Genomic DNA, 14156 nt, shown 5'->3' with positions numbered 1-14156 from the left:
CCTACGTGTTGTCGTCCTTGCTAGTGTAACCACGTCATGCCAAGGGGAGTGCTTGTCACCCATCACTCTTTGACAGCCAAAATCTCTCGGGGGAAGGAGTGCTTTGATAACAATGTTTTTCATAATTGGATACCTCATGGGAAACCCTACTGGTCTTGGCAAAAACCTGTCATCCAGCAGATCCTGGCAGTCATTTCATTAAGAGCTTTGTTCTGAGTAGGGGAAGCAGGGCACTTGAGTCAAAGCCATCCAGACTAAAGAGGCCTAATCGCAAATCACTGACGTAGCTGCCACGCCCCAAGTAAGGGTACGCCAATCACGGTCATGCTTCCAGAAGCCGTAGCCACAAACACGAGCCATGTCAGCCGCTTAAGTAGCCACAGGTAGTCACTAAGTTGCCAAGCCAAGCCTGCCAGGCCAGGCTAGTCCAGTAGTAAGGTCTAAGTAGCCACAAAGAAGCTACGCAGCAGATCAGATTGTGACTTTGTATGTCCAACTACATAATGAAGGAGGGAAGGGATGCATTGAGCAGGCCCTTCTTGGATTATGAGACTCCAGTGCACCATGTCCAGGGATAGATTACTCACAAGAGATGGTACAAGAGTAACAGTGGCATCATCGAAGTCGTGCCCTAGCACTGGCACTTACATTTACGGAAGACATATATATGCAATGTGCATAGCATTTCGCCATTGTTGTACCAGGGCAATGGAAGTAATACACAGCATGCAAAGTGGAAGACAAGAAGCAGAAAGCCTTACACCAACACCACTGAGTTCACGGGGAAACAAATGCCAACCAACACATGCCCTATGATGCGGTTAATGTAAGCATAAAATAGAAACATTAGTCGGGTGGAGTAGGAGGAGAAGCCAGCAAAAGAAAAGCGCAACAAATGAAAAATTTATCAATTTACAGGCAACTCCTCGCCGATCTTTTGCTGATTGACGAGCATGATGCCGCTCTCGGGTATAGTCGCTTTCTTGCTGCTCTTCCCGATGATGTCCCGGAATTCCTCGCAGTAGTCCTACGAGGCATGCCAGACGCAAGCAACGTGTAAGACAACCAAGGAATACCGCGGGCCTTCTTACGCTTCATTGCCGAGGGCTAATGTACTTCCTCGAATATGAGACACCTGCTTGGCTTTTCAAAGTAGTATACCGTAATTTCACGCGTATGAGCCGCACTGCAGATAAGCCGCAGGGCCAGTTTTTAGGAAAGTTTTGAAATTTTTCGGGCAGATAAACCGTACTCGCAGACAAGCCGCGGGCAATACGACGCGACTGATTTGTATGACAAAGAAGACCATAGAGAAGGCCATAAACCCTGTGGTCCATACTCCGGGGTCGGCTTGGTGTACAACAAAGGAGGTCAGTTGTAGTGTTCTAGCAAGATCGGATTGTGCCCTTGTTGAGCGTTTTTTCATGGATCGACTGGTCAGTGGCCTTCCAGAAGACATGAATCCCTGTCACTACTTTCGTTAAGGCTGCTTGGGGGAATGCACCAGGAAGGTCAGTCTACTCGAATGTGGACGCATCCCTGTTACGTATTGTTCGTGCATTGGCAGGGCGGTGCTGTTCCAGACACATTGTCGGCCCTTTCGTTAAAACAGGCATATGGGGAAAATACCAGGGAAAAATAGTCATCAGATAAGCCACAGAGCACCCGTGAGAAAAACAAATCGCGCATAAGCCGCGGTTAATACGCGTGAAATCACGGTACTTGGCAGTCAACTTACACTAAATCTTAAGATGTAAATGCTACTGGGATAAACCCTAAAAGAGAAGGTGCTATGCATATCCCTGTGCCTTGGACTGTTTACCTATAATTAGCATTCCCTGCACAGAATTCTGCAGCAGACGGATGTTTTGCACAGCGCTGGCTTCCGTGGGCGTGAAATCGATAGAGCTATGCACAAATTAAGTTTTTCATTACCTAAGTGCATCCTAGGAAGTTTCCAAATATAAGATGCAGGCAAGCTGGTTATACACAATGGAAGAAAAAATCCCGAGTGACAGTGTGTCAAAAAAAACAAGTGTTGTGTGTTCCTCTCTGTGGGCTTTTCTTCCATCATGTAATTCATATTTGACCTCATTTTCCTAACACATTTATTGTAATAATGGCGCATTAACTTAACTTTGCATTAACTGGTGCACTGTTAATAAACTAGGAACACAAAAGCTGGAACATGAAATCAGGAACAGGAATAATGCAAGTTCATAGTGCACATTGCCCAAAATATGATAGTTTCCTGTCATCGGGGCAAAATTATTGCAACTTAATTACTTAATAACTTATTGTAATTATTATTATAAATTAATATTATTTTAATGGTTAATGCCATTTCAGCTGTTTGTAAAGCATCACAGCACCATTGTAGCCTATGTACAGGCTGCAGCTAGTAGGCTTACGTTGTTGCTATATCTCTGCCAAAGACAATTGCGCCTACACATGCTCACTTTGTCTGCACCTGCATGTTTTCAGAACTGTGCCATACAGATCATGTGCTTTGTGCATACCAAAATATGCAGCATACACGTCTGGCATACTTAATCCAGCCTAACACAACTAACTAACTAGCCGACACGCTAAGACACAGCTAAGGATGAGGGCTTGACTTCACTAAACCGTATGTAGAACTAATCAGGTCACGGTAACCTCCCTAGCATTCGAATTAATTGGTCACAGACATTAGGAGTACGACTATAATAGTTTCTCTACTAGGGCAGCTTCAGGTAGCTTGGGTACACGCTATTGGGTATACACAACACTACTGCAGATGCATGGAGGGATCCCATATTCCAGAGAGTACAGTTAGTGCCATCCCTTAGAGGGACAAACTTCATTCATTCTGTTACAAGTTTCACAAATAGGGAACGAAAGCTGCAACTAACGACCACCTGCGTCATATTCCTTGGTTAAAATACCAATAAACCAAAGCACTAAAAAGCACAGGTTAGCAGCAAACACAATGTCATTTGCACCATCCAAGCATACACATACCAAGGAAGCACTAAGGACCTCTGGTAGCCCTACAAGACAATACTCAGATGCAACAGATGTACACAGGTACTAATAACTACATACGTGATCCAAGTACAGCACAGATTCATACGCGATAGACAAATTCAATCAAACTGAGAGAAACAGGACACATCCTTGCGTTATCACTGCCATAGGTGACTTTTTACTTTTGAAAGAAAATATGTACCCTACCCAGGATTGATTGAAAACAAGCTAATTGGATTGAAATAAGAGTGGATTAAAATGCTGTTTCCCTGGATTAATATAGAGTTTTCTGAGACATTGGAGAAATATATATGTATTTTCGCCTAGAAAAATATGCATCTCTCAGACATCTGTCCATTACAATTGAATCTACCAAATTTTTTTTATAGCCACTCTTGCAGAGGACCTGTACTCATTCGTCAATATTTGTTCACACAAACTTTTGCAATGCTGTAATTGGTACACAAAAACAGACTAAAAGTTGGAACTACACATTTCATTAAATTCTACTGAAGACCATACCTGTTGTACACAAATTATATAGTTAGAGTAATAAACAATTGATAATGGGACTCCAAGGGTTGCCTTTCCAGCGATGGAACGAAGGAATCCGTGTGGTTTCCAAATTATTAAAGAAACTATATTCCACAGTGCTAACAAAAGGCACCAAGTAGTAGAATTACGCCACTGCATAGCATTCCACAACTTACCTCAAACTGAGGCCAGTTCATTGCCATCCCTACACCATGGTTGTTTGACCACCACTTCAAATCCTTTGAGGCATCCGCATTCTGTATTGTGTGCCGGTATTCTTCATAGATTTGCGGCAACCTGGAATTGCAGGAAGGAAATCACGGCAAACTAAGTACCAAACTAAACGTTAATTTTTCATAACTGCTACACTTATATAAGAGAACTCAAATTATTTAACTCTACTGCAAATTTTGTTGCATAGTGTTTCGTGATATTGAGGTTTGACTGTACTTCCAAGTTTCAGTAAGACTCATCAGAACACATTGTGTGGAGTATCCCTTTAAAGAACACCAGAAAAAAATAATTCATACAGTCATGAAGTAAACAATATCAATGCCTCGGCATCACCAAAAAATACTTCAGCAACATTGTTGCTTCTACATAAACCGTCTGGAACCGTCCTTCCGCTTTGTTGCCAACCAAGAAGGAATGTTAAGCCGGAGAATATGCAGCAAGTGAAACACACACAGACACGGAGAGGCAAATGTACAGTAAATGCAAACTAACAACTCAAGTCTATTCATCGGAGACATACTATTTGAAGTACATGAAGGCCGAGTCAGCACGAATACACATAAGATACAAATAAGAAAGTTACTAGTAATGAGGACTGATCAGTTTGGGCTATACAGTCAACTCTCGATTTATGAACATTCGATTTATGAATTCCCTCGTTTTATGACGGGGAATTAACGGGGAACTAAACTTTTTCCATTCATTTTTCCTTCGTTTTATGAACCTCGATATTCGAATAATGAACGGAATTTCTGGGAACCAACTAGGAGTTGCCCTGCATTTTTGCCCTCAATTTATGAACGGATCGTTCAGAGGTCTGAGGTTCAGAGGTTAACTGAATTTTCGATTTATGAATCCCTCGATTTATGAACGATTTTTCAGGGAACCGAGGGTGTTCATAAATCGAGGGTTGACTGTATATGTATTTATTACACTACAGCAAAGTGGATTGGAAACCTGAAAAGGAATGTGAGCCACCTGCTGGCACGACTGAGAGATGCCACGTGACAATGTCTCCATAAAATGTGATTTCCGGAGCAGATGCTATTCTGGAGCAGATGCAGACAGACGACATAAGGGGTAGGTTTGATAGATGCAGATGCATTATTACAATCTCGATTGCACTTCCTGTGGTAGTCGTTATAAGAACTGTCGTTTTCAATAAACTTTCCGTAGTTGCTAGTGAGTGCCTGTGTGGTGTCTGTCTCTCTCAGTCCCTCTCAGTGCTGCGCTCGTTTCATTGAGAATTTGTACAGACTAGCCCAACCAATGTTTTATCGTGTTTGACAAAGAGACGTAAGTCTCAACATTTTTACCTTTTTATTAGAAAGGCCAAGTCTGCGAACCTTCGCGAACCCCAGTCAACCTGACTGGAAATTCGAAAGTTCGTCAGACCTGAAGTTCGCGTAAAGTTCGTGACTCGCTATGCCTTGCCGCACGTTCCCAATCGATACGATACCGGAAACACAGGAGGCTCACTCATATTCCAAAATATGCATGTATCACTGTAAATATTTATTTACAGTAAACATCTCTGAACAGAAATAAATCTGTTCTACGCGCTTGCATTCGTTTCTTCAGCCGCGAATCAAACATCATTTGCGATGGTGAGCCCAACCCAGTCATGAACTTTGCGAATTCAAATTTCCCCAACTCAATTCAAGAAAATATTGGCTGCTATCCATGCCTTTTTATTGGCCGTGTTGTCAACAGCAAGGGTCTTGATCCCCGTAAAACCGCGAGGCTTGCTTGCTTGCTTTGACGACGACGAGTAAGCAAAATTGTTCCGCTCGATTGTGCACGCTATTACAGCGATTTGTTCGTTGTTCCTCTTTACTCTGGCACAGGATCGCTTTTATAAGTAATTGATTTTGTATAAATACACTTAACACTTAACTAATGTGTCCCTCACATGGCAGCAGCACACCGCAGCTGGACGCTTCGGGTCAGATGCATAGTCAGCCGTGGCCAGGCAATTTGAATAAACCGTTGCACACGCTCATATGTTCGAATTACCGGGTGTTTTCCCCCACCGAACTACAAAACTCTCACGGGACACCAGTGCCAGTTTGAATTGAGGGATTTCAAATTAACCAACTGCACATTACTGCACCGAGTTGCACTGGCTTCTCGCCAAGGCTGCCAACGGTGGTGCAGCCAGAAAACTATGTCAGGAGAGGTTACATGCGGGCTTTAAATGGGGGAAGAGGATTCCACCCTAGACTCCCTCTCTCAAATGTTTTACGAAAGATACGATTTCAGGAGTGGGAGGGGAGTTTAAACTCCCCCCTTTCCCACCCAGGCGATATTGCTGCGCCTGTTATCGTGAGAAATTTAGGGTCTACAGTATGCCACAAACTGATCAGGCCGTATTGTGGACCTTCTTATCCGTAGCTTACGTGTCTTCTTGCTTACACAGCCTTCATGTACTTCAAATGCATCTCCTATGAATAATCTTCAGTTCCTCTGTGAGTCTAAGTGTGTTTCACTTGCTGCATATTCACCGTCTCAATGTCAAGATACCAACTACTTCACCTCACTACGCTAGTGCAAGAAAGAATATAGTCTAAGGGTAGCTACTCTTTGCGTTCCAGAATCAACCCGATCACGCCACAACCCGCGTTTCTAAAACGGGTCGCCTATGCGAGGGTAGCGAATCAGGATCGACTCGCGCTACTCCTGATCAGATGCGGGTAGCTAAGAGTAGTGACGTGAGAGCTGTCGTCTGCTTTTACTGCTGCTCGTCTCGGCTGCACCGTGAATGACGCCCAGAAATTCCGGTGCAGATTTTGCAACCTTACGTTTTCTTCTGAGCAGCATACACGGAACCGTGCGTACAACATACATCAGCTCATTGTATGTGAAGGTCAGATGCTGCTTCTATAGGTCTTAGAGCAAGTCACGGACCACAACAGCACTACCACTTCTCAGAATGTGCGGTAAATACCCCGAGCTCATGGGGTGAATGCTTTACGAACACACTCAAATGACCTCCATAACGTAAAAGCCCGAGTCTGGGCACACAGAGGGACGGCACGAACACACAACTCGTGTGTTTGTGTCGCATCCACCAGGTGGCCTGAATATGCGCCATCTTGTCAGATGCAGATGACCCCACACAGAAGTCAACACCGTCACAGCAAAGCAAAGTAATGGCCAGAGGTTCTCATGTCCCAAGGCCCAAATGTCACCAACGTCTGCTGTGGCCATGTTGACGGTCGTACTCACACCCATTCCACAACCTACCGTCTTGGTCACATTTTACGACTCTGTCACGTAACAGAATCTGACACGAGAGTTTGTTTTGGAACAACAACTGACACCACATCCAAGGTTGCCTTCAGACTCCAAACCCCTTACCACTGGCTGGCCAAGAACACAGACTGGTGGGACCAGCAAGACGTCCCTCTCTCTCTCTAACAGACTAAGACACATTCACGTCCATCCAAACGTTAGCAGAAATGTGTCCACCGACACCATTTACATTTTGCAAAACAAATTTTTTATCAAATGACTAAATAGTGGCAGTTGGTACAGGTACATAATGAATGGTACTCTGCTGCAGGCCTCTTGTCTGCTTCCTTCTGTCCTCGTCTCTTGCTGCAGTACCATTATAAAACTTATTTCAGAGTCGTGTTTTCACACTTTACAGTCGCGTGTGCCCCCGACTACCAAACGGTGCTTTTCTGGTCAAGTGTTTGGCATCACCAGACATGCTACGCCTTTCTAAACTCGCTTATTCATTCATAGAACCTGAGGTTTTCGGGAAATTTTTTTTTCTCTAATATCAGGGAGTAAAAATCGGGTAAATAAACATGCGCTCTAAGTTTATGCAAATTCGGGTGGGAAAACTTCCGGAACGCAAAGTTCGAGGAGAAATCGGGCTCAGTTACTCAAACTAACTGAACTGGTTCGGTACAAATGGTGATGCGACTGCATTTGCTGCCAAACGAGTTAGTGTGCATTCCTACAGATGCCTCAGTGGGGGCAATTTGCCAGGTAAAAATCAGGTTTCACCCTAAAGAGGCAACCTTCAATTCGGGGGGTGCAAATTCGGGGAAGAATTGGGTTAAACCCTAAAACTTCACTCTCTATTCCTTCAGTTTTGCCATCTCTTTAGTACCTTCCTTCTCTTTCAATCGGTCACATTCTCAATAGCTCGCGAGAGGAAAAAATGTTCACTGTTTTATATACGCATTTAAGGAGGTGATACTAACTCTGGATCCGTAGCAACGTTGAGGCACGCGTGGATCCCAAAGAGCATCTCCTTGAAGAAGGCCAGCCTGCGCTGCTCAAACTCTTGACACTTATCAAAGACCACCGTCATGTCCTCCATGTACTTGGCATTGTAATCGTTTATGTCATGCAGTGCCGTCTCATACCGTTCCTTCGTCTTCTGGACTTCCTCCTTGCTGCGTGCTACCCGGTCCTGAAGTTTCTTCACCTGAATAACATGATGACTCATTATTCGTGTCACGTCAATCATCCGCACCAACTCAAAACATCCGCTGCTGTACTTACGAACCCACATGGGCACTCAAGAATGCCTATTAAGTACACCACCAGATAAGTGTGTTCACTTGTAATCTGAGCAAAACTTTGGCGAGCCTCAAAATATTAGCCAAAAATATCTTATTCAAGTTTGCCTGCTACTACTGCAGTCGTAAACATAACAGGTAAATGTTTGTGCTCAATAAATGGGACTGGAATGCCTCCCCACTTCTTTAGAGGTAATTTAGGATTATAGCACAACCACAAAAAGAGCTGCTGAAATGCAGACGATCTTTAATTGGATCTATCCATTAATACAAGCACTGTAAACAGCGTTTACTTGCACCTGTAAGTCAGCTAATTGTGAAGGTCGACTAGCGTCACACACGACTGTTGACTGAATTTCCAAGAGCTTCCAAGAACTCAACTTGACTGAAGCGCCTAGCTGTCTGCCAAACTGATAAGTGAAAATTTCAAAACTTATTGTGTTTATGGCCGAGTGGATGGCAGAGTGGATGAAAAGCATCCGCTCGGTGGTGGTCGCAGCAAGCTCATGCTCTAGCCTGGGCGGTGGTGAGTCTGAATCTACCGCCGGCTGTGTTTGTGTGAGGTTCTCTGGGTTTTCTTGCAGACTTTCTCCGTTGACTGACATGTGGCTAAAGGCAGAGTTCGAGGTAACTCATTACTGTAACAAGTTCCTTTTTTTGGTAGCTTGTAACTGAACTCTGTACTTTTGTGCCGTGCTAACTTTCAGAGTAACTCGTTCCTTTTTCAGGTAACTTTGCCAAAGTAACTTCAGTTAAGTTCCAAGTTACTTTTAACACGCTTTTCACTCACGTTCGCATATTTTCTTGCTTTCTCTCCGGTTCCTTCATGGCATTTTTTGCCCTAAAACGTGATATTCAGTGAATTACAGTATATTACTCAGCAAGTAACAACCGCTGCCATTGAAATGAAGCTGAACCCTTGTGCACCCACAGGGAGTAAGATGCAAAGCGTTCGAATAGACCTCTACCAGAGAAACATCATCATGACGTTGGTAGACAGAGAGAAACCGAAACAAATCAAAAGGAAAAGGCTGGGTTTCACGAACGGGCACTTGTTCGCTGCCCCCCACTGAAAGAAAAGTAGGACCGAGGGTCGCGTCCCTTTAGGGGACCACATCGTAATCCCCTCAAGACCATGGCTTTCGGGCGCGGTCTTGTTCACCTCTAGCTTACAGCGTAGTCCAACTCTACGAAATTTGTGGCGCTGTCGAACACTGTGACGTCATTTGTTTACAAACAGTGAGAGGTTTATTGTTGGACGTAAACTAAAACGATCTAAGCGTGTTGTACTCCTCCGCAGGTAACTCAAGGTCTAACTCAACTGCTCACGCACGTTCCACCTGCGTAATGCTATTTTGTGTCCGAAGTAACTTGGACGTAACTCGTTCTTTTTTTAAGTAACTCAGTAACTGTGAGTTACATTTCAGGCTGAAGAACTTCGTTATTAACTTAGTTACATTTTTCACACAGTAACTCAACTTGTAAAGAGTTCTTTTTGGCGGGTGACTTCTCAATCTATGGATAAAGGGTGCCGTGCCAAACCAAATTCGAAAGAAAAGGCACGAGATGTTGTCCGGAAGGGTCATTCTTCGTCATGGCAATGCCCGGCCTGACAACGAATTTCACGGTAGCTTCCATGGCCAAAATGTGCTGGGACGTTTTGCCCCATGCCCCTTACAGCGCAGATTTAGCCCCAAGTGATTAGCATTTGTTTGGGCCCCGTTAAAGAGGATGAACATAGATGAAGCCCTCCAGAAAGATGTCCTGCAGTGGCTACACAGACACAGATACCTGTGTGTGTTCTCGTCTCTTCGTCTGGTTTTGGCGCTTCCAATTTCATGATCTCCTACCAGCAGGCCCAATTCAATGTTCTACGTTCTTTCCCCCAGTCAACTTTTACTGTCTTCATGGAAGCATGCCTACAGACACTGCTGAGAAAGAAAAAAATATATAAACCAGGTATACCTGGTCAGGTGAGAGCGACGAGTCAGCCCCAGCATTTCGTTCCTGGTTAATTGCTGAACGTTCGGCTTTACATGCGCTGTGGTAATCTGCCTTTGCCCGGTCAACTCGTGCCAGCAGTTTGGCCCAGGGCTTCTGAGCCTTCTTGAATGCTTCATCCATCTCTCGACGCTCCTTCAGCTGCATCATAGACTTGTGAAAGTTTTCCTTCTGCCACGATTTAACCTGAAAGCACATACATACGTCAGATTGGGACCCGACATCTCCTTTCTGGCTAAAACAGAGACTGAATAGAGTAACAACAGGAGGAAAGTAACAGAGCTGAGGCCAGCTCAGAAAACTGACTTAGTTTCTAGATGATGGAGGCTTTAATATTATGCTTGTCTTTGTACTCTAGCCTTGGCCTGTTTATTTTTAGGGCCTTGTGTTTTACGGTTAAACCTGCTTCTACCCCCCTGACTTGCATAATTATCGATTAAGATATAAAAAAAAAACACGTGTTCAACTTAAGAAGGAAAAGAAATCTAATCCGTCATCTACATACGCCGTTGGAGATAAAGAGACAATAGTGCGCCAGGAGGGATACTGCAGCGCCGCCAAGGGGGAGGGCTTGTGTAGTTTTATGCGGCCAGTCTTAAAGGAGCATTGAAGTGGTATCTAACATGGCCAAAAACTGCTGCCATCTTGTAAAGCAGTACGTGAAAAGCATTCCCACAAAATATTTTTGTCGAAAGTTGCTTCACCGCGGCGCAATTAATTTGTAAAATCGCCCACCCACTCTCTCAAATCACCCACTCGTGTGACGTTTGTGGTAGAGAGCCCTCTCATTCGTTGGTAGGAAAACGTCTGCTACAAATATTACGAGCTGTTTCTTGTTGACTTATATTCTTTATATGATTTATATAACGTTTTCTAGAAAAAAAAATGAAAGCATATATGCAGCCTGACAAAATAAGGTTGCAATCACAAGAGTAATATATCCGTGGCTTCGTGCAATCTCAGAACTCACAGTAGCACAAAGCAAGCGATCACGGCGGTACTGTGGCGCCACCTGTTAGCCACTGAACCAACGAACTGTGCGGTGAAAACTGTCGGAGAGGCTGCACACTGTCGGGAAGCGCTGGGGTATCGCTGTACAACACACAGTTAATTTCGGGCTGCACCACTCGTTCTTCTCGTGGTGTCAGCGGTACCAAGAAATAGTGGTTGTGTCGTTGACAGGCTTCAAATCCTCCGTTTCGGACATCATGCAGCCGGAGAACGCATGGCGTCTCCAAGGCGGTAGCAGACGCTTCGGCCTGCGCGGTGTTGCTCACCTCGATCATGTGATCCCAGGTCCAATGAGGAGCGTCTCTACCACTTAGAATGACTTACTCTAGACTGCTCCTTTAACAGCCAATATGGAAGCAGAGTGAGTGTGATGGACTACGTTATCTGGCGGAGGAGGCAGAGTGAAGTCTCTGTGCCCAACCATCCTATCTGCGCCACAGTAATATTTGAGAGCTGACTGACTACATTTCTTTTCCTTCTTAAGTTAAACACGACTATAGGCACGAACTTGCGATCTCAGCCACCAATATGGTGCACCGGAGAATGCTAAGCAGTGGGCATAGAACAGTGTTGCTGGTGTTAATCTGAAATGTGAAAATCACTTCCACCCAAATATTGGCTTTTCCTCAAGATATCATCCAATTTTACTGTCTTTTTCAGCTCTTGAAATAAAACATGATGTTTGCTCAAAATTTCCAAAACACACAAAACTTTTTTAACACACAGGCCTACTTATTTTCCTTCCTGTTTGCCGGGTGCCTCGTTGCACATACTCGAGAATAAAAGCATTAGATGGTGTAAAAACGGACAAAACAAGGCCATCGCTAGTCATTGTGAAGCCATTCCAGCTTGATTAAATTGATTGCACTCTTAAAAGATAATGAATTCAAGCCCTGCCACTGTCTGCTTTTGCGCCAACCTGCCTCGTTTGATAAAAAATAAAGGCTTTGAACTCAAGGAATACTCTTACACTGCAAAGAATGTCTCGAAAAAGGTAATGGCTCACCTGCGCAATGACGTCGTTGAGCAGACGGTCCTTGACCCGAGTGTGCATCTCGCTTCGCCTCTCAGACTCCAGTAGCACTCCCTTCCAGGCAGCTTCTGTGGTCCCGTATTCGGGGCCTTTCTCAATGAGATCGGCCCATTTGCGAGCCCAGCTTCGCAGGCCTTTGGAATAAGACTTTTCTACGTCGGCCCGTTCCTGGATGAGCTGGATGAGGTCATTGCAGAGTCTGAAACCGTCCTCCGTACGCTTGGTGGTGCGCTTGTAGTTGCCTGGTTCCCAGAAGCTATCGCTGCTAGCCACCAGCAGAGCATCATCACTGTGGTGTGACATCCTCCCCTGTCCTACTGTGATAGAATTGAACGTAAGGGTTCTGATGCAGCGCCCTTGGAAGAATTTTAGAACTCTCACATAGCAAACACGTCTACCATATTTCCTACAAATATTAATAATGCGTTCATACACTGGGAGGTGGAGTATTAACACTTCTACTGGCGCCGTGGCACTTTGCCCTAATTATTAATACGAGCAAACGTAAAAGACTTTTCTATGCATCGATGCGAACCTGCACTTCGTACAGCAAATGGTGTAATAGACGCAAAGAAATCGTTACTGTGAATACTGAATCGTGTTCGACTGTAGCATCAAAGCAGGCACCCCACCAGCGAGGCTGCTTACAAGAACAACTAAGAAATTCCGACGCTGGAACTAGACGACAAAGTTCGTTCGAGGGTTGAGCTCGCCGACTACGGCACGTAGATGACAACAAAAAAACAACAAAGAAAGAAAGAACATGCAGTATTCTTAGATGCAGTACTGTGTGTGCAGGATGTAATGGACCTCACACACCAAAGTGTCACAGCTCCTTTAACAGGACAACAATGCGGGACGCGAAAGATCGCGCGCGAAATATCCCTGCTCGTATCTCCACTCGGGACGCCTCGCGGCAGCGCGCGTCGCCTCAAAGCACCGTGACGTCACAAGCCCAGCCAATAACGGCACGCCATGTTTGCGTTCGCACGAGGGGCGGCCATCGTCTGCTAGGAAATGGTGAGGCGCTGCAGCGCACTTCTTTCAACAGTTTTGTAGCTAGCTGGGCGCTGGGCGGACGATGGCGAAAATATTTTTCGATCCTGCGAGTACATTTCGTGTCTAAAGCTCTCAAAGGACATAACAGTTAACAATCATACGGATTAAGAAAAAAGAAAGAAGGAGTGATGGTTTACCTTCTGCTCAAATACGAGTCAATCCCGCACCGAATGCGTCCACATTGGACCACCAGGAACAAGGGAGTCAACTCTGAAACAAAACGGTGCGAAAGCTTCAGCTACGAGAAACCGCACGTTTAACAAAACAGTGCCACATGGTCATGTAACAGGTCCTCTCATGCGCATCGAAGGACACTAACAGCTTACCATAACATGTTCCGCAAAACATCCTTTACTTTGGAGGAAAACGATTGCGAAACATACTTCCTTAAACGCATATTGTGAGCGCGATGTCTGATTAGAAAACTTTGTAGCCCCAGCAGCCAAAGCACTGCATCTGCTTCAGTGGTTGTTCCGGAGTGACTCTGCTTCCCCCCCGTGACGTTGATGTTTCGGAATGTCCGAGGGACACGGGGACATATACGACGAATGGCGTCAGAAACACAGAAAATTGAAAGACCGGTGTACCAAAGTGGGTAGGAAGAGGTAAAGCGACGATGTTTCGATTGAATGTTCTTCACGTGTGTGGGACAGAATGAGGGATCGTCGGGCCGGGTGACGACGCACATGCCGCCGAGTCCGTTAGGTGGCATGTGACAGCACGTGCTGAAAAACTAG

General features: G+C 44.9%; 1 protein-coding gene across 5 annotated transcripts in view; it reads right to left on the bottom strand.

The window, feature by feature from the left end:
• The window catches only part of LOC135394161 (protein kinase C and casein kinase substrate in neurons protein 1-like), a 79087-nt gene that overhangs the window by 14061 nt on the left and 50870 nt on the right, over positions 1 to 14156 (bottom strand). For 3 of the 5 annotated variants that reach the window (XM_064624723.1, XM_064624726.1, XM_064624724.1), the window contains exons 3-8: positions 13557 to 13629; positions 12334 to 12677; positions 10281 to 10502; positions 7995 to 8221; positions 3720 to 3840; positions 917 to 1027 (exon numbers count right to left, since the gene is read on the bottom strand). In XM_064624723.1, the coding sequence (XP_064480793.1) occupies positions 917 to 1027; positions 3720 to 3840; positions 7995 to 8221; positions 10281 to 10502; positions 12334 to 12663 (1011 nt within the window). In that variant the 5' untranslated portion in view covers positions 12664 to 12677; positions 13557 to 13629. The remainder of the gene's footprint in view (positions 1 to 916; positions 1028 to 3719; positions 3841 to 7994; positions 8222 to 10280; positions 10503 to 12333; positions 12678 to 13556; positions 13630 to 14156) is intronic. The other 2 variants (XM_064624725.1, XM_064624727.1) reach the window with 2 other exon arrangements.

This window comes from Ornithodoros turicata, chromosome 5 (genome assembly GCF_037126465.1).
Source record: "Ornithodoros turicata isolate Travis chromosome 5, ASM3712646v1, whole genome shotgun sequence".
NCBI lineage: Eukaryota > Metazoa > Arthropoda > Arachnida > Ixodida > Argasidae > Ornithodoros > Ornithodoros turicata.
This window is presented reverse-complemented; position numbering and strand designations above follow the sequence as displayed.